The 25,854-nt window shown below is 42.4% G+C and overlaps 1 protein-coding gene across 1 annotated transcript in view; it reads right to left on the bottom strand.

The window, feature by feature from the left end:
- Window positions 1–1,459: 1,459 nt before the first annotated feature.
- Window positions 1,460–25,854, bottom strand: part of smyd3 (SET and MYND domain containing 3) — a 146,859-nt gene continuing 122,464 nt past the window's right edge. The window contains 2 exon segments of the mRNA NM_001303768.1: window positions 1,460–1,683; window positions 2,130–2,238. Of these exon segments, the coding sequence (NP_001290697.1) occupies window positions 1,582–1,683; window positions 2,130–2,238 (211 nt within the window). The 3' untranslated portion in view covers window positions 1,460–1,581.

Genomic DNA, 25,854 nt, shown 5'->3' with positions numbered 1-25,854 from the left:
TTTTGCACACAGCTTCACAAGACCTGGTGCTAGGTCTCAGTTGTGTTTCTAAAGTCATATCAAGTGACCTAGAGGGCTGAAATGTGGTCAGTTCAGAGATGCTTGTTATCCGACAGAAAGAAAAAAACATGTAATTAAAATTATTTTATCAGAATAGTAATTTTATTATAATAGTACAAGTGTATATATGTCATGTTCCCATTCTGTACACTGAGTTTTAGTAGCCAATGTATTGATTTAACATAAATACCTTGTGTTTGTATATTCATTACACCTATCTGGTTCTGTTCAAATATATTTTCATATGGAGGTCCATGGTTTTAATGGTTCATATGTATGCAGTGTCATAAATTCCTCTCTGACGTTTAAAACAAACCAAACCGTTTGAAAATCGGTAGAAAATTTTGCAAGTTATGATTATTTAAAAAGTACATGCACCATAAAACAATGTTACAAGTGAGCGAGCGGCCTGTGGCAAGATGGCCGCCATGTGTGGACGTCGACCTCCATTGGCCAACAGTGCGGACGAGGTATCTAGCCTTTATATATGATGTCTATGCTCTCACCACTCTGCAGAAATTTGGACTTCATGAAGGCCTACGATCTTTAGTTTTTCTCCCCGCCCACTTGAAATCAAACACATAGCTTGGGCTTCCCCAGGATTCGTGAAGTCCTAACCAATGAATGAGCCAGCTAACCGGGCCTTAAACGATTCTGATTGGATACGTTTTCAGGACATGAACTTGACAGTGAGCTTAACCTTAGAACATATATGAGAGTAAATGTATTGTATTAAATTAAATGAGATAGAAATAAAAAAATTAATGTTATTTTTATATTGAATACTTAATTATTATAATTATTATTATTTTTTAAATGTTAGGCCTTCTCTGAAGGCGTAGAAGGCTCTGAAGGTTCCCCACTGCTAAATATACAAACTTGCATAGATAAGCTTGCAAACACGTAGCTAAATGTACAAGCTTGCATAACCGAATTACAGATTCGACTTGTGACCACGGCTCTCAATATACGACCACAAACTGTGTGACTCACAAGTGCACGTACGTAGTATTGACATGATTAATATTCCATATGAAATAAATGGTAAAATATGAAAGTGAAATAAATCTTTAAATGTAGAAATACACCATTAAATATGTTACATGTTTTCTATTCATTCTTTTATTTTTCATTTAAATGACATATTTCCCTTTATATTTAATGGTGTATACATATAAAATCCCAGAAATTCCTCCATAGTTATCTAGCTGTGTCTCTAAGATTTTAAAATATAAAAAAAAGGTTTTTATGTAAATATATAACTTTAATTTAAAGGAAATATCTGTAGGTATGGACCCAATTGGAGCTCAGAAATCTAGCATCTAGCTACGTGGACAGCCTTTCAGAAAAAAAGGGTTGTGTAAAATTACTGGAAACAAGTAAAGACACCAGTTACAATAGATGTAGGAAATTCTTTTATTACCAGATATCATAAAACCTACCTGACACATCATCATTCTATACTGTATGCTAGTTTTGAACAGCAATCGACAGACATCTCTCTCTCGCTGGGGTGTACTGCTATTTGCAGTCCATCTCTGCCAGACACTCCTCCAACTTCCTGATTAGGTCAGAGGTTAGCGAGTGCTCATTGCCATGGGTAATCTTCATGATGTCATAGGCCTGCAGAGAAGTTTTAGTCAGTGATATGGAACATCCATAAATATACCCTTACGAGAAGAATGACTACAAATGTTACAAGCCAGAAACAACTCTCTCTTGAACACAACAAACTTCTACTGGAACATTCCGTGACGCTGCGAGTGAATGAGGCAGAGTATGTGAGGCAGGGTAGATGAGGATAAAATGTCAGAGGCAAGGCAGACATAAATGGTTCACCACCCTGCTCACCAGTCTGTCTCGGTCTCAGAGTAACCCTAACCCCACCGGTCTCAGAGTAACCCTAACCCCACCGGTCTCAGAGTAACCCTAACCCCACCGGTCTCAGAGTAACCCTAACCCCACCGGTCTCAGAGCAACCCTAACCCCACCGGTCTCAGAGCAACCCTAACCCCACCGGTCTCAGAGCAACCCTAACCCCACCGGTCTCAGAGTAACCCTAACCTCACCAATCTCAGAGTGTGCTGTGCATCCTCCAAGTGAACCAAGAAGTGCTGAAGCTTGGCCACTCTCATCAGCTGGATGGCATGGGCAGGGTGAGGGTCTGGGTAGTATTGCCTGGGAGAGGGGGAGTGGGGAGACATGATTAGTAGGCTTGTAGGACTGCCTGCTGGAAGTGGTCATTTCTATGAAGGTAAAATCTTTCAAATGATTAAGCCTAACTGAAGAGCCAGGTGGCCATTTTGAAAGGATTACACAAATATTTTCAGGCAAATACAAATACTGTTTGAACTCAGGTATGTCCAACAAGATTCAAAGACAGAGAAAGACAATTCTAACAGACAGACAGAAGCATGGGTGGAAAAAGGAGATCCAATTAGTACAGTATTTCTTGTATACCTTTTCTGATGATTAAATAAAGACAGCTGGGTACATTTACTGCTATCTGGGTACAATTAATTATTGTTTGTAAAATATAAAACTACTGCATACTGTATAAAACATACTGTGCTGTTCTTCAAACCCTATTACTGAGCTGGAAGGAAAATGACTGAAATGTCATGTCACAATATTTGAACACACGTGGGATGAAAGATAGAAAGAGAAAGAGGGTGGGTGGAACGGAAAGAGATATAGAAGGGCAGATGGTTGGCCAAAATAAAAAACGTGTCCATCTGGGGAACTAGAGGCCAGGTATTAGATTTCAAGGGGAATATAAATGTTGGTCCTCAAAAGGTCCACACAATTGGAGTAATCCAATTACGAGTGTGTAAAGGGAAAGTAGAGTGATAAGCCTTTGATTTATTCATCTATCAAGTTTTAAAGCATTCACACAGATCACACACTCTTACAACACACTAACAAACAGAATAACCCAGTTTAAGGTGGCTTATGAAGACACATTCACAGAGCGAACACTCACTAATGGAGAAGAAACTATGACGACATTAAACCCAGCAGGGTTGTGTTATGAAAACTTTACAAAGCCAAACCAGCAGGGTTGAGATGTGAAAACTATAAAGCAACCTAGCAGGGTTGAGTTGGGGACACTTAAAAAGCCAAACCAGCAGAGTTAAGTTGGTAACCCTTTCTAAAGCCAGCCCACCAGGGTTTAGTAGGGAACACTTCCATAAGCCAGCCCAACAGGGTTGAGGGGGGAATACGTTCTAAAGCTAAACCAGCACGGTTGATTTGGGGACACTTTTTCAAGCTAAACATGCAGGGTTATGTTGGGAATAATTTATAAAGCAGCCCAACAGGGTCAAGTTGGGAAAGCATTGTATAGCCAGCCAAACCATATGCTGTGGCTGTTTCAAGACGGCATATATCCAACCCTAACCCTGGCGAAAAGAGAGCAGGGCAACACCCTCCCTTACAGTTTAATCCAGGGCTTCCCAATCCTGGTCCTGGACATTTTATTCAAATATTGCCCTACCACTAACACACTTGATTAACATAATCAACCGATCATAAAGTCTTTATTTGAATTGAATCAGGTATGTGAGTGATAGGGCAAAAACTAAAATGTGCACCCCTTGGGGTCCCAAGGACCAGGATTAGGAAACACTGGTTTAATCAAATCAGCATTGGTGCAGGCTTTAGCTTCAGCCCGGTTCTAACACACCCAGTGGTGTAGTCTACGTGATACGCAGGTATACGCCGTATACCCACTAGGAAAAGTCAAGGATTTCCGTATACCCACTTTTAAAAGCGCGAAGATACGTAACAACATCGTTGTGACACAACGTTCTCATTTTCATTCATAAATTCACCTCGTCTGTGTTGTGAAGCACTGACACTTGGACCTTTGAGGCTTCCGTGGCGGTGCCCTGGTTACCTATGGCTACCTTATATACCGTATATATGTCAATGAACGTTACTAAGCAACAACAAGTTGTTTCTCGCAACTAGCTAGCTAGGTAGAGCAGAGCCAATGAATTGTAAACAGACCCAAAAAACACTATTTCAGTGTTTTAAAAAGTCCGTCCCTGAAGCTACTGCCGCGTCGGGTGACACAGCTGCCGCAGATCATGACGACCGGATTACCGTTACAGAAAACCAGCCCGACAATCCAACCGCAACCTTACTGTTACCTGGTAAGTGACGGTATCATAGATATATTGTTCTATATCTATGGACAGTATCTTATATGATGTTGTGTGTGTGTGTGTGTGTTTTAAAAGCATTGAAAAAGTCTTACATTTGATAATCTCAGGCCTTAAAAGCCTTGAATTTGGTATATAAAGTCTTGTATTTCGTTACAAATGTCTTATATTGTTTGCCTTCACTAGGATTAAGTTCATACCATAACTAAATGAACTGTTACTAATGTAGGCTAATTAAAAACTGACCGGAGCGAGGACCGAGACACAAAGTAAACACGCCTCTCTGACCGGTACCGGGAGGGGGGGTTAGCGCCGTTAAACTGATCGGCGGATGTGCGGAATGTGTCGGGTGTGTCGGAGCCTGGGTGGCCACTCGGCGCCTTCAGACAAAGCTCAAGGTAACAGGCAAACGGCTTATTAGCTAGCCAAACACCGAGCGGCTCCATTAATCTGCTCTTACAACAAACCGAGCATCTGTGATCCGTGCAGGACTTCACTGTGAGCGGACTGTTTAGAGACCATGTTACCGGCAGGTAACGTTAAAGGTCTGCTGCTACTGTAGCGGAGCTGCAGGTAAACCACCAGGGCTCTCAAGTGTCACACATTGAGCGTGACAGTCAACGTAAAAAGCAAACAGGGCTCTGTGTCTGTCAGACGGTCTGAGATTTACCCTATCAGCAGAGCAATCACGTAATGCACAGCAGACTATGGTGCAGGTAGATTATTTTTATAGTTTTTTTTAGGTACTTTATTTCTCTCAAAATATCACGACTCCTCCAAATCTCAGAGAACACGGATATATTTTGAATGTGCACAAAGTTTTGAACATGAGCAGAAATCTTGCTCAAAACACATCTGAAATATTACAGTCCAGGGGTGTATTAATTCATTAAAATGAATTAATTTATCATTGAGGTGAATAATTGTCATATGCACATTAAAGGAGGTTACTTCCTCAAAAAAGGTGTCACTCTTGTCCTTAAAACTTAAGAGCCCTGAGTAAACGCTGACCTGAGCTATATGTTTTCAGTGTTAAACACAGCTGCAGGTATTCATGCACAACTGTTGTTGGTGATTTACAGAGGTGGAAGATCGTGTATTGCAGTAAAAGTAGAAAAAACAGTGTTGTAGAGTTACAAATTACTTGTCAGTTACAAGTCCTGCATTCAACATTGTCCTTAAGTAATAGTACAAAAGTATTATCAAAATATACTGTAGGCTACTTAAAGTACCAAAAGTAAAAGTGCTCATTATCAGTTTAATATATCTTATTTTATTGGATTATATTATAATCCAATAAATTGTATTAAATGACTGATACTTTAAATATAACTGTTATATTAACTCGCCTTAAACTTGAGACATTAGTTAATGAGTGGCCTGTTGATACCTTGAACCTGTTATGGATGGATAATCTCTAAGGGAAGAGCATAGCTGGTTTTCTTAGTGTGTGATGTCCTGTGGTGTTCAGGTTCAGTTGCATTCAGTTAAATATGTCTCATCTGTTCTCAACTTTAAGTGTTTTTCCAAGGCTTTCAATAAACGCCATCAATACTGAAGCAGTTGTCCGTGTATACTAGTTTGTATATGGAAACGTCACAGTGCTTAGTGTATGGGGTGTTGCTCTGGGACAGGCGAGTATGAGGCTGGGAGGGGAAAACACAGTATACTCACTACAAAAATATAGACTACACCACTGAACACACCTAATTTATTTGTCCAATCAAATGCTCTGCAGAACCTTCATTTGTGAAATCAGATGTGTTGGACATTAGCAGGGTGACACACTCTGTATCGTGTGTCACCACAAAAATATGTCAACACAAAAGATGAAAGCCATCTGACATTTCTATAAAAGTAAATCCAGGATCAAATGGACTATTGATCATATTTGAGTGACAGCTTCATGATGCGTGCAAACAGAAAGATGAAGAATAAAGAGGAAAATAAAGGAACAGTAAATGTCATTATGAGTGTTTTTCTCAGTGCCAATTTATTTCTCATCACGTCCAGACAAGAAAGAGACTGAATCCAGAATAACTGGTGGTCTGCCCATAGGGGAATCACCACACACAGAGCTGTACTCACCTCATTAAGCTACACTAACAAACAAACACACACACACGTTTTTGTATCCTTGTGGGGATCTGAGACCACAATCTGACCGAAACCTTAGCCTCAGTAACTATATGGTCTAACACAACACTGTATGGTCTAACACAACACTGTATGGTCTAACACAACACTGTATGGTCTAACACAACACTGTATGGTCTAACACAACACTGTATGGTCTAACACAACACTGTATGGTCTAACGTATGAGGACACTCGACCATCACACCTATATGAGCTTGTTGGACATCCCATTCCAAAACCGCGAGCATAAATATGCAGGGTTGGGGAGGTTACTTTTTAAATGTAATCCGTTACAGTTACAAGTTACCTGTCCACATTTGTAATCAGTAACGTAACTTTTATCTGATTACTTTCATATTAAGAGTCTTTAGAAAACAAATAGGAATAGCCTATAACCAGTTGAACACCCTTTGCGGGATCAGTCATTGTTAGAGTTTACATAGCTGGCCAAAAACAGATTTCGCATTTTAACCTTTTCTGTTATTTGTTTTATTCATGTTTCTAACTGCTTCAAAACATTGGGGGAAAATAAATAGCAATTTCTCAAAAATGTTATTGACATTGTTGTATATAAAAATGCAGATATCCGATGCAGATAGCTTTTCGTGCGTACATTAATACAGTAGTCTGATGTTTTGCTCCACAACCACCTACATTGTCAAACAGTGCAGAAACCCCAGGCACGTGAACGCACGTTTGCAATCGTGAAAACCCGCACACAAATATGTTTTACCCCCCACGAACGTAACATGATTATTAGGGCCAACAGCAATTGATTTTCAAATAGCAAATTATAGAAATGAACAGTGATTATACACCTGCACTCTAAGTTTAAAGTCAATGTTAAGCAATGGATGCAATATTATTTTTTTCCAAAATTATCTGTAATCTGATTACAATATTTTAGTTGGTAATTTAACGGATTACATTTACTTTTGAAAAAAATAACACTTGTAATCCTCCCCAATCCTGTAAATATGGAATTGCCCCCCACACTTGCAGCTGTACCAGTTGCCACTCTTTAGGGAAGGCTTTCCACAAGATTTCGGAGTGTCTCTGTAGGAATTTGTGCCCATTCGGCCAAAAGAGACACTGATGTTGGATGGGAACGCCTGGATCACAAGCGTTGTTTCAATTCATCCAGAAGGTGTTCAATGGGGGCTCTGTGCAGGCCACTCGAGTTCCTCCACACCAACATCACCATGTCTTTATGGACCCCACTATGTCCACAGGAGCTCAGTCAAGCTGGACCTGGAAAGGGCTTTCCCCAATCTGTTGCCACAGAGTTGGAAGCACCTAATCATCTAAATATCTCTGTGTCTTGTAGCATTAAGTTGACCCTTCACTGGACCTAACAGGCCTAGTACCAACCCTGAAACACAGCCCCCAAACCATTATCCTTCCTCCACCAAACTTTACAGTAGGCATTATGCATCCTCCACCACAGTGTCTGTCAGTCAGATTTGTCCATCAGACTGCCAGACACTGAAGCATGATTCATCACTCCATAAAAACGTTTCCACAGCTCCAGAGTCCAATGGCGACATGCTTTACACCACTCTAGCCTGACGTTTGTTGGATGGATCTCAAATTAACCTTTTCATGCGTGAGTTTCAAATATTCCTTACCGACCCCCCAGCGTGAGTTTTTTTGCACGTGACTTCAGTACTCTGCAGCATTTGAACTCACGCCAGCATTTGAACAGTCACCTTGCCAGGTAAAGAACACTACATACATTGCATTGCAAGCTTCTCTCGTTGACTCAAATTCTAAGAGCTGGAAAAGTTGCTTGCTGTATAACTGTAGCTAGCTAGAAAACGTTTTTACAATGGTTTTGATCGGCAGTCAGCTCGTCCAGGAAATGTTAAGATGCTCTATAGTAGTCACAGATATAATTCGTTTTTGTGTATTAGTGTTGGCTGTCTGTTGGTACGTAAGTAACACTTCTTGTCCCGATTTGAATGCTTTCTACATGGTTAAAATCATAGTGTGGTCTTGAAACAAGTACAATCAGGAAATAAAGTTATGACCATTGTTTGAGATGTGAGTAATTAAAATGTGAGTAAATAACAGCGCGGTCTGACCAGCCATTGTTATGTTACTTGTAGCTAGGCATGCTAATGGTGCGTTCTAAACAAGACATTCTAATCACACCGGTGTGATCGTACGCTTCAGGGACCACTCTAGCTTGATCACACTGGTGTGATCATACGCGTCAAACGGTTAAACTCACACACACTCACGTTCTGATACAATGATAGAGAAACCGCAAGTGTGAGAAATGGTTGCTGTCTGTGAGATAAATACATTGTAATCACTTTAATTTTCTCATTGGCTGAGTTGGAGCAGACACACACACACGAGAAACTGGGTTGGAATTGGAGTGTGGAAAAAAAACAGATGGACAGTATATTCAAATAGAGACAGACACCTAACAGACAGACAAATACTGGCAGATATTACGTTATGCAATAGCAGACAGAATCAAATGAATCCTAAACAGCAATGATTCAACTAACCGTCAATAAGCCATCAATCACATGGATTTAATAAAGCGCTTTTTGAATCAGCAGTTGTGACAAAGTGCTTTGACCAACACAAATAATCTGCAAACAAGTGAACAACTACATCCAAGACCAAACAGTACGTCAACACTGTCATACGGCCCTGTCCCTTCACTACTGTCATACGGCCCTGTCTCTTCACTACTGTCATACGGCCCTGTCCCTTCACTACTGTCATACGGCCCTGTCCCTTCACTACTGTCATACGGCCCTGTCCCTTCACTACTGTCATACGGCCCTGTCCCTTCACTACTGTCATACGGCCCTGTCTCTTCACTACTGTCATACGGCCCTGTCCCTTCACTACTGTCATACGGCCCTGTCCCTTCACTACTGTCATACGGCCCTGTCCCTTCACTACTGTCATACGGCCCTGTCCCTTCACTACTATCATACGGCACTGTCTCTTCACTACTGTCATACGGCCCTGTCTCTTCACTACTGTCATACGGCCCTGTCTCTTCACTACTGTCATACGGCCCTGTCTCTTCAGGAAATAAAGTTATGACCATTGTTTGAGATGTGAGTAATTAAAATGTGAGTAAATAACAGCGCGGTCTGACCAGCCATTGTTATGTTACATGTAGCTGGGCATGCTAATGGTGCGTTCTAAACAAGACATTCTAATCACACCGGTGTGATCGTACGCTTCAGGGACCTCTTCACTACTGTGATACGGCCCTGTCTCTTTACTACTGTCATACATTCTCAGTCTCATAGTCAGGCATCAGTGGTAAGCCATGCTGCTTTTATGCACTCTTCCAACTAGGAAATCATGTGTATTAATGTGTGTGATGTTATCACTCATGGTATCACACATCTAATGGTATCATAACGCATCTGACAACCTCAGCTGGCTTTGAAAGTTTCCAGCCGGATCCAGGTGCCACCAGAGTGTTGTGAGACCAGGAAACCCTACTGACAACGCTCTCCCCTGAGCCACTTCACCACCACTACTGAAACCAAATTCATATACATTTGTCAATACATTTGTGTTTGAATCTAGAGGTAACATGATGTCCTGAAGGCAAACCCATGGGCCACACTGTCATATTTGCAGCCTACTGAGGTCAACAGTGTAGGCAGGCATGGTTGCACATATTCCTTTAGGCAGTATGTGTGTGTGAGTGAGAAACCATTTCCTTAACATCATTGTAACAGCATAAGCTTGACTAAGAATCATGAGAAGAAACATCAATGAGATACACCACAGGAAGAATTGACACACACACAAACACAGACAGAGAGAAGGGTGCCATGTGTTGCCGTGGTAACAGGCAATGGGGGGTGGTAGAAACAGGGAGAGGTCTGATTTAAGGCCTGTTGGGGCTTGTACGTTAGTATCAGTGTGTGTGTGTGTGTGTGTGTGTGTGTGTTGGAGCTTGTCTCTCTCCTCCTCTACATTAGTGTAACCCAGCATGATTACCGCCAAGAACAAAGAGCTGCTTCTCTCCCTTGGGACCACTTTACTGCAATATTAAAAATGCATACAGACACTCACACACAGACACACACAAAGCACTAGGGAGTGCCAAGACAATGTATCCTTATCATTAATCTGCCCTCCAAGATAAAAACAGAAACACTCTCCCTCTCACATAGACACCAAACCCTGTTATTACAAGCTTCCACTGGTGCTTCGAGGTGTCCATCATTCAGGCCAGTTGTCAACCATCCCAAATCACGGCAGTTCAACTCATAACAGCCTAACCAATAGATTTGACCAGTCCTTCAGATAACACAACTGACACCAATTACAAATGGAAAGGTGAGACAAACCTCAGAGAACACTGCTGAGAGAGAGCGACAAAAGACACAGAAAGAGACCAACGGAGAGACAGAGATCAACAGAGAGACAGAGACCAACAGAGAGAAAGAGACCAACAGAGAGAAAGAGACCAACAGAGAGAAAAACCAGCAGAGAGAAAAACCAGCAGAGAAACCAGATGAGAAAGAGACCAGATGAGAGAAAGACAGAGGGTGGGAAAGAGAAAAGACACCGGAATTATTATTTTTACCTAAAATGTTGGAACAGTATGTAAGATGGAGTTCATCCTTCCTCTCTCCACTCAGCATGTTACTGGGAATCAATGAGCACATTTTTGACCGTCTGGTCTTCTCACCAGGTCCTCGCCCCTCTCACCAGGTTTTCACCCCTCTCCACTGTTTCTAACAGCAGTGACAGTAATACTACCCATAGAAATAGAATGAATAGAACTGCCATGGAACCTCAAATTCCAGCCTTGGCCATGCTGCACCAGTGCAGGATAAAACTCGGTTACATTCAGTAAGTTACTCCAGAATTGAAAAAAATTCCTTATTGATTAATTCCATGCATTTCCAAACAAAAAAAACCAAAACATTTTAATTGATCAGTCCTGTCATGTACTTCATGGACATCAGTTGTTGTCTTGTCCTGAAACTCAGATTTTAACACAATTATATGAAAAATCTAAGTTCCTAGTATGCGAGGCAAACAGTTTTCTGTTTAGTCCATTAAAGACCGAATGGTCATTCCTGAGCAACATTACTCCCTCCCTGGGTCTTCCATTGATCGTCTCCCTCCATGGGTCTTCCACTGGTCGTCTCCCTCCCTGGGTCTTCCACTGGTCGTCTCCCTCCCTGGGTCTTCCACTGGTCGTCTCCCTCCATGGGTCTTCCACTGGTCTTCTCCCTCCCTGGGTCTTCCACTGGTCTTCTCCCTCCCTGGGTCTTCCATTGGTCTTCTCCCTCCCTGGGTCTTCCACTGGTCTTCTCCCTCCCTGGGTCTTCCACTGGTCTTCTCCCTCCCTGGGTCTTCCACTGGTCTTCTCCCTCCCTGGGTCTTCCACTGGTCGTCTCCCTCCCTGGGTCTTCCACTGGTCGTCTCCCTCCCTGGGTCTTCCACTGGTCGTCTCCCTCCCTGGGTCTTCCATTGGTCTTCTCCCTCCCTGGGTCTTCCACTGGTCTTCTCCCTCCCTGGGTCTTCCACTGGTCTTCTCCCTCCCTGGGTCTTCCATTGGCATCCTTATTTTTGGTGTCTATTTTTTTCCACTCCTGTCTAAAGGGTTTTATGACTACAACACAGCCAAGCGGGGTGGACACATAGTCATTGAAATTTTAGCCCTAATATAAAATACATAGTCCTAATATAAAATATATAGTCCTAATATAAAATATATAGTCCTAATATAAAAACCGCAAAGAGGTTCAGTTTTTGTTTTAAGTCCTAATATAGTTTTAGTGGTGTAGAGGGGTGCTAGGTAGTCTTGGGAGTGAGTGTAGAGGGGTGCTAGGTAGTCTTGGGAGTGTGTGTAGAGGGGTGCTAGGTAGTCTTGGGAGTGTGTGTAGAGGTGTGCTAGGTAGTCTTGGGAGTGTGTGTAGAGGGGTGCTAGGTAGTCTTGGGAGTGTGTGTAGAGGGGTGCTAGGTAGTCTTGGGAGTGTGTGCAGAGGGGTGCTAGGTAGTCTTGGGAGTGTGTGTAGAGGTGTGCTAGGTAGTCTTGGGAGTGTGTGTAGAGGGGTGCTAGGTAGTCTTGGGAGTGTGTGTAGAGGGGTGCTAGGTAGTCTTGGGAGTGAGTGTAGAGGGGTGCTAGGTAGTCTTGGGAGTGTGTGCAGAGGGGTGCTAGGTAGTCTTGGGAGTGAGTGTAGAGGGGTGCTAGGTAGTCTTGGGAGTGTGTGTAGAGGGGTGCTAGGTAGTCTTGGGAGTGTGTGTAGAGGGGTGCTAGGTAGTCTTGGGAGTGTGTGTAGAGGGGTGCTAGGTAGTCTTGGGAGTGTGTGTAGAGGGGTGCTAGGTAGTCTTGGGAGTGTGTGTAGAGGGGTGCTAGGTAGTCTTGGGAGTGTGTGTAGAGGGGTGCTAGGTAGTCTTGGGAGTGTGTGTAGAGGGGTGCTAGGTAGTCTTGGGAGTGTGTGTAGAGGGGTGCTAGGTAGTCTTGGGAGTGTGTGTAGAGGTGTGCTAGGTAGTCTTGGGAGTGTGTGTAGAGGGGTGCTAGGTAGTCTTGGGAATGTGTGTAGAGGGGGACTAGGTAGTCTTGGGAGTGAGTGTAGAGGGGTGCTAGGTAGTCTTGGGAGTGTGTGTAGAGGGTTGCTAGGTAGTCTTGGGAGTTTGTGTAGAGGGGTGCTAGGTAGTCTTGGGAGTGTGTGTAGAGGGGTGCTAGGTAGTCTTGGGAGTGTGTGTAGAGGGGTGCTAGGTAGTCTTGGGAGTGTGTGTAGAGGGGTGCTAGGTAGTCTTGGGAGTGTGTGTAGAGGGGTGCTAGGTAGTCTTGGGAGTGTGTGTAGAGGGGTGCTAGGTAGTCTTGGGAGTGTGTGTAGAGGTGTGCTAGGTAGTCTTGGGAGTGTGTGCAGAGGGGTGCTAGGTAGTCTTGGGAGTGTGTGTAGAGGGGTGCTAGGTAGTCTTGGGTGTGTGTGTAGAGGGGTGCTAGGTAGTCTTGGGAGTGTGTGTAGAGGGGTGCTAGGTAGTCTTGGGAGTGTGTGTAGAGGGGTGCTAGGTAGTCTTGGGAGTGTGTGTAGAGGGGTGCTAGGTAGTCTTGGGAGTGTGTGTAGAGGGGTGCTAGGTAGTCTTGGGAGTGTGTGTAGAGGGGTGCTAGGTAGTCTTGGGAGTGTGTGTAGAGGGGTGCTAGGTAGTCTTGGGAGTGTGTGTAGAGGGGTGCTAGGTAGTCTTGGGAGTGTGTGTAGAGGTGTGCTAGGTAGTCTTGGGAGTGTGTGTAGAGGGGTGCTAGGTAGTCTTGGGAATGTGTGTAGAGGGGGACTAGGTAGTCTTGGGAGTGAGTGTAGAGGGGTGCTAGGTAGTCTTGGGAGTGTGTGTAGAGGGTTGCTAGGTAGTCTTGGGAGTTTGTGTAGAGGGGTGTTAGGTAGTCTTGGGAGTGTGTGTAGAGGTGTGCTAGGTAGTCTTGGGAGTGTGTGTAGAGGGGTGCTAGGTAGTCTTGGGAATGTGTGTAGAGGGGGACTAGGTAGTCTTGGGAGTGTGTGTAGAGGGTTGCTAGGTAGTCTTGGGAGTTTGTGTAGAGGGGTGCTAGGTAGTCTTGGGAGTGTGTGTAGAGGGGTGCTAGGTAGTCTTGGGAGTGTGTGTAGAGGTGTGCTAGGTAGTCTTGGGAGTGTGTGTAGAGGTGTGCTAGGTAGTCTTGGGAGTGTGTGTAGAGGTGTGTTAGGTAGTCTTGGGAATGTGTGTAGAGGGGGACTAGGTAGTCTTGGGAGTGTGTGTAGAGGGTTGCTAGGTAGTCTTGGGAGTTTGTGTAGAGGGGTGCTAGGTAGTCTTGGGAGTGTGTGTAGAGGGGTGCTAGGTAGTCTTGGGAGTGTGTGTAGAGGTGTGCTAGGTAGTCTTGGGAGTGTGTGTAGAGGTGTGTTAGGTAGTCTTGGGAGTGTGTGTAGAGGTGTGCTAGGTAGTCTTGGGAGTGTGTGTAGAGGGGTAGTTGCTAGGTAGTTTGAATTTAATTGACAAAATTGCATTGTGCAAAACCACAACTGGTGAACTACAGTGTACTGAGTGTGATGATTTTCCATTTTTGTAGGAGGCCTATTATTCCAATGTACTTAAGACAGTTCATGGCTGTATCTCCATAGATATAGAACAGTGAAAAATACATTACACATGATTTATTACATAAATGACATCATGGAACATAATGCTTCCAGGTTTCTCTTCAAAGGTTCATTGGTTTGAGAGAGGGTCACACCTCAACTGAATTTCTATGCATCTAATTGTAACAGACTTATGTGGTTTTTCTATTTGGACCTTCATACTAATTAGTTTGTTTACTGGTAATCGAAATAAATATAGATATCATAATCTAAACATAGATATTGTAATCTAAATATAGATATTGTAACCAAAATGTTGATATCGTAATCTAAATATACAGTTGTGCTTAAAAGTTTGCATACCCTTGGAGAATTGGCAATATATGTACCATTTGTAAAAAAAAACATGAGTGAGCAGGCAAAAACACATCTTTTAGTTCTTATGGGATTCACATTCAAATGCAGATTGTAACAGAACTGTACAATCATAAAACAAAACATGACAACAAAGATAAAAATGAACTGCATACCCTTAGTTCTTAATACGGTGTATTGCCCCCTTTAGCATCAATGACAGCCTTCAGTCTTTTGTAATAGTTGTCTATGAGGCCCCGAATTCTTCCAGGTGGTATAGCTGCCCATTCATCTTGGCAAAATGCCTCCAGTTCATGCAAAGGCTTTGGTCATCTCGCATGAACCGCACGTTTGAGATCTCCCCAGAGTGGCTCAATGATATTAAGGTCAGGAGACAGTGATGGCCATTCCAGAACCTTTTTCTGCTGTAACCACTGGAGGGTCAACTTGGCCTTGTGCTTAGGGTCATTGTCGTGCTGGAAAGTCCAATTGTCCAATGCGCAGCTTTCGTGCAGAAGAATGCAAACTGTTTTCCAGGATTTTCTGATAACATGCTGCATTCATCTTGCCATCAATTTACGCAAGATTCCCTGTGCCTTCAGAGCTCACACCCCCCAAAACATCAGTGAGCCACCACCATGCTTCACAGTGGGGATGATATTCTGTTCACTATAGACCTTGTTGACCCCTCTCCAAACATAGCGTTTATGGTTGTGACCATAAAGCTCTATTTTGGTCTCGTCACTCCAAATTACAGTGTGCCAGAAGCTGTGAGGCGTGTCAAGGTGTTGTCAGGCATATTGTAACCAGGGTTTTATGTGTTATTGGTGCAGTAAAGGCATCTTTCTGGCAACTCGACCATGCAGCTTTTTGTTTAAGTATCGTCGTATTGTGCTCCTTGAAACAACCACACCGTCTTATTCCAGAGCAGCCTGTATTTCTCCTGATGTTACCTGTGGGTTTTTCTTTGTTTACCGAACAATTCTTCTGGCAGTTTTGGCTGAAATCTTTCTTGGTCTACCTGACCTTGGCTTGGTATCAAGAGATCCCCAAATTTTCCACTTCTTAATAAGTGATTGAACAGTACTGACTGGCATTTGCAAGGCTTTGGATATCCTTTTTCGATTTTTATAAAGTTCCATTACCTTGTTATGCAGGAATTTTGACAGTTCTTTTCTGTTCGCCATGCCTCAGTATCTAGCCTGCTCAGTGCATCCACGTGAGAGCTAACAAACTCATTGACTATATATACTGTACACAGACACTAATTGCAATTTAAAAAGACAGAAGTATGAGAAATTAACCTTTAATTGCCATTTTCACCTGTGTGTTACCCTGTGTTTCTATAACAAGGCCAAACATTCAAGGGTATGTAAACTTTTGATCAGGGCCATTTGGGTGATTTCTGTTATCATTATGATTTAAAAGAGAGCCAAACAACTATGTGATAATAAATGGCTTGATATGATAAATAAAAGATCAGTCATATTTCCAAAATCAATGCCCAAAGATCACAATATCTGCCAGGGTATGCAAAGTCGTGAGCACAACTGTAGATATCGTAATCTAAATATAGATATCATAATCTAAATATAGGTATCGTAATCAAAATATAGATATTGGCATTTATCTCATTTTGTTGTATTGTATTGTTTGTTGCTGTTCTGTTCACTTCTTATTCTTCAGCATTACGCTGATTCTGGTATTTTGTGTGAATGTACATTACATTTAGCATCTGCCCCCTTGGTCCCTCTCTCCTGCAGCCAGGCCTGCTACAACAGGAAGGGGAAGTTAATGTGCTAGAAACCTGTAAAAGACCCTCATGGAGGACAGTATCTATGCATCCTGTTCCTGTCACCCTCTTCCTCCCTCCTCTGTTCTTAAGACCCTCAAAGTGTGTGTGTGTGTGTCTGTGTGTGTGTGAGTAATTGCAGTAAGGAGGACTGTGACCCTCAATCTACCGGTTTACAGAATAATCTGGATTCATCCCTGTAAGTAAAATACCCCTTCCATCTCACTGTCTCTCAAAAGCAGAGCTGTGGGCATTGGCCTCTATTATTAACGTCTTCTATGAATATCGTTTGGCATGAAGATCTGTCATAGTATTATAATGGGTAAAGTATTAACACCATACACTACAGACTGTTAGCTCAGTGCTATTAATGTTGTCAGCTTGATTGACACGAACAGACATGCATGAATATGCCCAGAAACCTCATGACCACAACTTCCTTTTCCCCAGGGGACAGTTACCCGCAGATAAAACAGAAACCTCATGACCACAACTTCCTTTTCCCCAGGGGACAGTTACCCGCAGATAAAACAGAAACCTCATGACCACAACTTCCTTTTCCCCAGGGGACAGTTACCCGCAGATAAAACAGAAACCTCATGACCACAACTTCCTTTTCCCCAGGGGACAGGTACCCGTAGATAAAACAGAAACCTCATGACCACAACTTCCTTTTCCCCAGGGGACAGGTACCCGCAGATAAAACAGAAACCTCATGACCACAACTTCCTTTTCCCCAGGGGACAGGTACCCGCAGATAAAACAGAAACCTCATGACCACAACAGTTTACAGTACAATCCACTCTACATAACATTACACAAAGGCTGCAGTCTACATTACACTACAGTCAGTCAACATATTACAGTACAATCCACTCTACATAACACTACACTCAGTCTGACAGACAGACATGCAGGAAGACACACACACAGACACATTGGAAAACTCTTGTTAGTAAACACAAGACTTCCCAACACACTTCTCCACATATCTCTCGCTTTAGGAAGACAGGACGACAAATGAAGAAGTGTGTATGTGTTTGTTTTTTCTCTGTCTTTGGTTTGGTAGAGTTACTCGCCCTGTAACTGTCATATTAAAAATTTAACAAATGGCATCAATCACTAGTTTGAACTACAATTGGGCTTTTCGAATATTCATGAACATTTGACATTGTGCATTTATTAATAAACACACCCAGACACAAAACCTTGCACATACAAATACATTCAAACAATCTTCCTTAAATACCAGGTCTGAGGACTGGTTGAGTGGTTAACACAATCAATCAAATTCATTTTATGAAACAATTTTTACATCAGTAGTAGGCACACATTGCTTTTACAAACACCCACCCTGAACCATAGGTTCTCCCACCCTGAACCATAAGTTCTCCCACCCTGAACCATAAGTTCTCCCACCCTGAACCATAGGTTCTCCCACCCTGAACCATAGGTTCTCCCACCCTGAACCATAAGTTCTCCCACCCTGAACCATAAGTTCTCCCACCCTGAACCATAGGGTCTCCCACCCTGAACCATAAGTTCTCCCACCCTGAACCATAAGTTCTCCCACCCTGAACCATAAGTTCTCCCACCCTGAACCATAGGGTCTCCCATCCTGAACCAGAGGTTCTCCCACCCTGAACCATAGGGTCTCCCACCCTGAACCAGAGGTTCTCCCACCCTGAACCATAGGGTCTCCCACCCTGAAACATAGGGTCTCCCACCCTGAACCATAAGTTCTCCCACCCTGAACCATAGGGTCTCACACCCTGAACCATAGGGTCTCCCACCCTGAACCATAGGGTCTCCCACCCTGAACCATAGGGTCTCCCACCCTGAACCATTGGGTCTCCCCTATGTCTGCGGTTCCTGTGCTTTTATTTCACTTCCATAATTTCTTGACTAAAATACAAAATAATACACATACTGTATTTACTTCAAAAACAACTGTGTTACAAACTGGATCAATACAAGCTTAATTCCAGACACAGTTAGATTTCATATAGACTATAGTACAGTGTATGGACTACACTCCAAAATGACCAAGACACAGTATAAATATAGTTCCTGATAACTCTCCCATATTTGATGATGTTAAAATGCAGGGGGAACAATTACTCTATAGTTATGTCGTATGTCATAACCTCACAACAGAAGGTATTCAGATCAAATGGACAACTAATCTCCAGCCCACTGGGAAGGTATTCAGATCAAATGGACAACTCATCTACAGTCCACTGGGAAGGTATTCAGATCAAATGTACAACTCATCTACAGCCCACTGGGAAGGTATTCAGATCAAATGGACAACTCATCTACAGTCCACTGGGAAGGTATTCAGATCAAATGTACAACTCATCTACAGCCCACTGGGAAGGTATTCAGATCAAATGCACACAACCCATGAACAGCCCACTGGGAAGGTATTCAGATCCCTGAACTTTGTGGTAAATTTGTGGTATTGATATCTCATGTGCATATGTATTCAGATCCTTTATTCAGTACGTTGTAGAAGCGCCTTTGGCAGTGATAGCAGCTTTGAGTTTTTGTGAGCATGCAGCTTAGAGCTTTCTTGGACAGGAAGATGGATGACATATGCCCATTGGAGTGAGTGATGAACATAAAGACGGATGATGCATGGCCATCGGAGTGAGTGACAGGGGGGGAAGATGGATGACGCATTGCCATCGGAAAGACGAGGGTAACAACGGATGATGCTGGGCCATCAGAGTGAAGAGGGTAACGACGGATGATGCTGGGCCATCAGAGTGAAGAGGGTAACAACGGATGATGCAGGGCCATCAGAGTGAGTGATGAACGTAAAAGACGGATGATGCATGGCCATCGGAGTGAGTGACTGGATGTAAAGACGCATGGGCACAAGTCAACTGGAAAGGAAACTATATAGCAAAGAGGCATGTGCTCAGGATGTGCACGAGCCTTACCCATGCACATCCCAACACTAGATCACTCCATCACAAATAGGCGCTATTTGTGGTGAAGGTAAACTTAGTAAGAAACGTTATTCAGTTTAACGGTATCAATGTCATTCACAAATGGCCAATTAACCATTAAAACCAGTGGCAAAAGAGGATTTGTTCAGGATAGATACAAGAGGTTATACTGACACCCAGCAAATGTACAGCTCTGTGGTGTAGCAGTTAACGATACAAGCTTTCACATGGGTGACCCGGGTTTGAATCTTGAGATGGCAACACTTTCTATTTCGGGCCGGCTGAACTAGGCTTGCCTGGTTTCTTGCTACCTAATCATGGACAATCCCTTAAAAACAAAGCATTGTTATATTTTACACAACCTTAAATACAAGGCTTAAAACCCATTATCACTGAACTGTATCCAAAACATTGCAAACATCACTGACATTACTAGGAAAACTGTAAACACTACGTTCAATAGCTTCTCTTCATTAACACGCCTCACAATTATGCTAATCATTCTGGATCAGGCAGTTAAATTTGAATCATGGTATTAAAGTGGATGTTCAAAGTTTAAGCACTCGACACTAACCTTGTATTAATTAAGCCTCTAGAAATATCTACTTACATTACCAAGTGGGTGATCCTATCAAAATACCAGACTCAAATTCATTCACTTATTTCGGTAGGTGGAGGAATAATGCAATTAAAATAACTTTGTTAAAGTTTTCTCCATGCGGAAATGAACATGGAAATATCTGATTACATTTTGTAAGTCTGATGCAGATAGCCAGAAGGCATGAGTGAGGAAGAGATGTCAGAAAGAAAAAACTAATAAATCAACAGTTTAAAAAATGCAACATTCCATTTCCTTGCCAGCATTGTGGAATAAATTAGGCTAACTGGAAAATCACTACAGAGAATTGTGATCTCTTCTTCTATGGGGGAGCAGACAATCCCATCCACTCTAATGTATCTCTATTGATTTGTATTTAGTTTCTTCATTCACACCATACTCCTTCTAAGGAGATTTCTGGGAGATTACGCTGCAGACCAGCAGAACAATTACAGTGTTATATACCATTCAGGTGTCTCAGTCTAGCAGCCAGAGAAGCTGGAATAAAGGAGAATGACAGAAGTTCTTAAACTGAGAGCCTTCTAGCACCTAATAACCACAGAACCAAAGGTTTTCATCATCTCATCCCAACCAAAGGGATACTCGTCAGGTTCCAGAGTTGCTCAGAGAAACAAGGACAGAAAGAAAAAGAAAGAGATTGAAAGAGTGTGGGAGAGGAAATATTTTGTGGGGTAGAGGAAAAATATTACAAATCAGTGGAGCCTAGCCATTTTTTGCAGATAGTGTGTGTGGAAATTGACATGTAGATCAAAAAGGAGTCTTTCCCTTTTCTGTTTCATGAAAAAACAGAAGACAAAAGTGAAGGGTAATTCTTTCTCTTTCTACTTCAGTTCATATTTATTCAATATTTAAAAAGTTATCAGTGTTATTTCTCTATTCTTCAGCTGCTCCCACTCGTCTCCTCTTTCTCTCCTCTCTCCTCTTATCTCTATCTCCACATTCTACCATCTCTCCCTCTACCCTCCTCTGTTATTGATGAAGTGATTTTATGGGTCTCTCCAGTGGAGATGTTGGTATACACAGTGTGTGTGTTTGTGGTAGATTCCCATGACAGAGCCCTTATCCAGTAAGGGGCAAAGTCATCAGAATCCTACACTTCACGTTGAATCTATTACTCTTACTCTCACAGTCCCAAACACGCATACACACACGTACACACAGTCAATTCAAAGCAGCAACATCTAGTCCCAGATGAATTAGATTGGTTACATTATGCAGGGTTGAAACATTATTGGTTGAGAGTGGGCTGGTCCATACAGGTCATGGTCTCCCACACACATACACAGATTCACCCTGAGGCAAAACTCCTGTTCCACACAGCATCTTCACTCATAATAGAGGAAACAGGTTCCTTCCTGATAAAGGAAACAGCTTCATTCCAACGTAGAGGAAACAGATTCATTCCAGCGTAGAGGAAACAGATTCACTCCAGCGTAGAGGAAACAGATTCACTCCAGCGTAGAGGAAACAGATTCACTCCAGCGTAGAGGAAACAGATTCACTCCAGCGTAGAGGAAACAGATTCACTCCAGCGTAGAGGAAACAGTTTCACTCCAACGTAGAGGAAACAGTTTCACTCCAACGTAGAGGAAACAGTTTCACTCCAACGTAGAGGAAACAGTTTCACTCCAACGTAGAGGAAACAGTTTCACTCCAACGTAGAGGAAACAGTTTCACTCCAACGTAGAGGAAACAGTTTCACTCCAACGTAGAGGAAACAGTTTCACTCCAACGTTGAGGAAACAGTTTCACTCCAACGTAGAGGAAACAGTTTCACTCCAACGTAGAGGAAACAGATTCACTCCAACGTAGAGGAAACAGATTCACTCCAACGTAGAGGAAACAGATTCACTCCAACATAGAGGAAACAGATTCACTCCAACATAGAGGAAACAGATTCACTCCAACATAGAGGAAACAGATTCACTCCAACATAGAGGAAACAGATTCACTCCAACATAGAGGAAACAGATTCACTCCAACATAGAGGAAACAGATTCACTCCAACATAGAGGAAACAGATTCACTCCAACATAGAGGAAACAGATTCACTCCAAATTGAGTTCCATTTAAAGGGATAATGAGTAGTACGATGAGTTTAATTCTGATATCTGCCGTGAAACTTTGTGACAAACCATGTCACAAAGATTTAATTCAAACTGCAACTCATTAATGAAAACGAGACCAGATGTCCCTGAGAAAGCATATATAGAAGTAGCCTAATACCAAAAGGAACATACATATGGATTCATTTTGTCCTTTTCACAACCAAGTCTTGCCTTCTCAAGCAGTTGACAAGCACAATGCTCCCAAGATGAGCCAAATGATCTCCAGTTCGTTCCATGACTATGAACAGCCAACTCAATCAATCAAAGTTATTTATAAAGCCCTTTTTACAACAGCAGTTGTCACAAAGTGCTTTACAGAGACACCCGGCCTTAAACCCCAAGGAGCAAACAACAGTAGTGTTGAATTTCAGTGGCTAGGAAACACTCCCTAACAAGGCCGAAATTTAGGAAGAAACCTAGAGAGGACCCAGGCTCAGAGGGGTGACCAGTCCTCTTCTGGCTGTGCCAGGTGAGATATTAAGAGACCAATTGGAATAATAAATATATTTCTCTGGGCTAAATCTAGAGTCTATTTGATTCTAGACTAGGTCAAAAGTATGACCAGGTGGACAAGGACAGGGACAGCAACGGGCCCCCCAAACCAGTTACTCTCCAGGACCTCATCTCCTCCTAAAATTTAAAACTGGAGGAGACTGGGAAAAGTTAGAAAGTGCATTCCTCATATCCCCCAGCACAATAATATAGCAGCGTAACACCTTGGAACTGAGACGGGGGGGGGGTCCGGCGACACTGTGGCCCTACCCAGGCGAGGCCCCGGACAGGGCCCAACAGGCAGGAAATCAATCCAACCACATTGCCAGGCATCAACCAAAGGGACACCCACCAAATGAGGGCCGAGTATTCCCAGCAGCGTACAGCCCAATTGCACAAGTGTGCAACAGAGAGTCAAGAACAAGCCAGTGACTCTTCCCCCGAAAGGCATTGGAGGGAGGGCATCCCAGTGGCGACGAGAGCCCACCTGGCAAGACAGCAAGGGTGGACAGTATCAAGCCTACTAGTCACCTTCACGCCCCCAGGCCAGGCTAAACCTAATTATAAACCGTGCTGTAGAGATGAGTTTTTAGTAGACACTTGAAAGTTTGCACTGAGTTTGCATTTCTAACCTTAATTGGCAGATCATTCCACAGTAGTGGAGCGTTATGAGAAAAGGCCCTGCCGCCAGCTGTTTGTTTAGAAATTCTAGGTACAATTAAAAGGCCTGAATCTTGCGATCGTAGGTTACGTGTAGGTATGTATGGCTGGATCATTTCAGCAAGGTAAGTAGGAGCAGGTCCATGTATTGATTTATAGGTTAAGAGTAAAACCTTCAAATCAGCCCTAGCCCTAACAGGCAGCCAGTGTAAGGACGCTAGGACAAGAGTAATGTGTTCAAAAAATGTTGTTCTAGTTAGGATTCTAGAAGCCGTGTGCAGCACTAATTTAAGTTTATTAATTTGTCTGGATAACCAGAGAGAAGAGCATTGCAATAATCTAGTCTAGAAGTAACGAAAGCATGGATACATTTTTCTGCATCAGTTTTCGAAGATGACAATAAGCAACTCTTGAGACATATTTAATATGTTCTTCAAAGGAGCGGTCAGGGTCAAGGGTAACGCCAAGGTTTACAGTTTTTTGGGATACGACCATGCAGCCGTTGAGGTTCACAGTGAGATCTGCTAAAAATGCTCTTTGTTTCTTAGGTCCTAAAAATAAGCATTTCTGTTTTCCTTGAGTTTAAGAGCAAGAAATTCTTTGTCATCCACTTCCTAATATCTGAAACGCATGCTTCCAAAGTAGCTAATTTAGGGGCTTCTCCATGCTTCATTGAAATATATAACTGTGAGTCATCAGCATATCAATGAAAGTTTAGATTGTGATTTCGGATTACATTGCCCAGAGGGAGAACAATAATGGGCCCAGAACCAAGCCTTGAGGAACACCAAAGCATACCTTTGACTTGTCAGAGGATATGCCATCCAAACTAACAAACTGATGTCTTTCAGATAAATAAGATTTAAACCAGGCTAGACCATGTCCACGTAGCCCAATATGGGTTTCCAGTCTCTCTAAGAGAAGGGAGTGATCAATAGTGTCAAAAGCAGCACTAAAATCAAGAAGCAACAGGACGGATGCTGAACCTTTGTCTGAGGCCATTAGAAGGTTATTTGTTACCTTCACGAGTGCAGTCTCAGTACTATGATGGGACCTGAAACCGGACTGGAGTATTTCATAAATGTTATTTGTCTTTAGGAAGGCATTCAGTTGTTGGGAAAAAAAAAATCTACGATTTTTGAGAGGAACGGGAGGTTCGATATTGGCCTATAATTGTTTAATATGTCAGGATCCAGATTAGATTTTTTTAGAAGTGGCTTAATTTCCTCAATTTTTTGTGAGTTTGGTACAAATCCGGAGGAAAGGGAGCAATTTATTATGTTCAGCATTGGCTGACCTAGCACTGGAAATAGCTCCTTAAGTAATTTTGTTGGAATGGGGTCTAGCTGAGAGTTTGTGGGTTTAGAACTCATTACATATTTAGTAAATGTGTCGAGCGATACGGTATCAAAAAATTCAAGTGTCCCCATTGACACCTGGTCAGGGAGGTTCAGGACATTTTTAGGACAAATGAGATTTTGAGGACCATAACTATTTAAGGAGGAGTCAGTTATTTGTTTTCTAATGGTGATGATCTTTTCATCAAAGTAGTTCATGTATTCATTACAACTAAATCTTTGCTTTTTTGTTAACTTTGCAACTGTATCAAAGAGAAATTTTGGATTGTTTTTGTTCACCTCAATCAGGTTGGAGAAATAAGCTGATCGAGCAGACGTGAGTGATTTTCTTTATTGTAGTGTACTGTCTATCCAGGCTAGTCTAAATACTTCCAACTTGGTGGAGCGCCACTTTCGATCCAATTTTCTGGAGGCTTGCTTAAGTGCTCTAGAATTGTCTGTGTACCAGGGAGCAAGTTTCTTGTTGCGTATTTCTTTTGTTTTTAGTGGTGCAACTGTGTAATGTATTTTGCAGTGTTGAGTTTAGATCATCGATTTGATCCTTTACAGATTTATTTACTCTGTCGTTAATGAGCGAACTTGTAAGAATATCAAGGAATTTATTTGTAGTCTGAGAATTTATATTACGGCTTTTGAAACTCATTGTTTGCGGAGCAAGTGGATTCCTTGTTTTAACAGTAAATGTAATAAGACAGTGATCCGATAATCCCGGATTTTGGGAAATGTGTTGGACCTGAGACATGTTGGATAAAACCCATTGAATCAATTATGGCTTCAAAGGCTTTTTGAAGAGGATCATTGGACTTTTCCATATGAATATTGAAATCGCCAAAAATTTTAATACTATCTGCCATGAGGGTTGGACAAGAATTCTGGAAACTCTTTGAGGAACATTGTGTATGGCCCGGGGGGCCTATAAATAGTAGCTATGTAAAACATTTTATCGACCTGGTTAACTTTCATGAGTAAAACTTCAAAAGAATAAAACTCAGTGATATGTTTGATAGTAAATTTATATTTACTGTCATAAATATTAGCAACACCCCCTCTTTTCGGGATGCACGAGGGATATGATAACTAGTATAACCAGGA

Source organism: Esox lucius, chromosome 15 (genome assembly GCF_011004845.1).
Source record: "Esox lucius isolate fEsoLuc1 chromosome 15, fEsoLuc1.pri, whole genome shotgun sequence".
NCBI lineage: Eukaryota > Metazoa > Chordata > Actinopteri > Esociformes > Esocidae > Esox > Esox lucius.
This window is presented reverse-complemented; position numbering and strand designations above follow the sequence as displayed.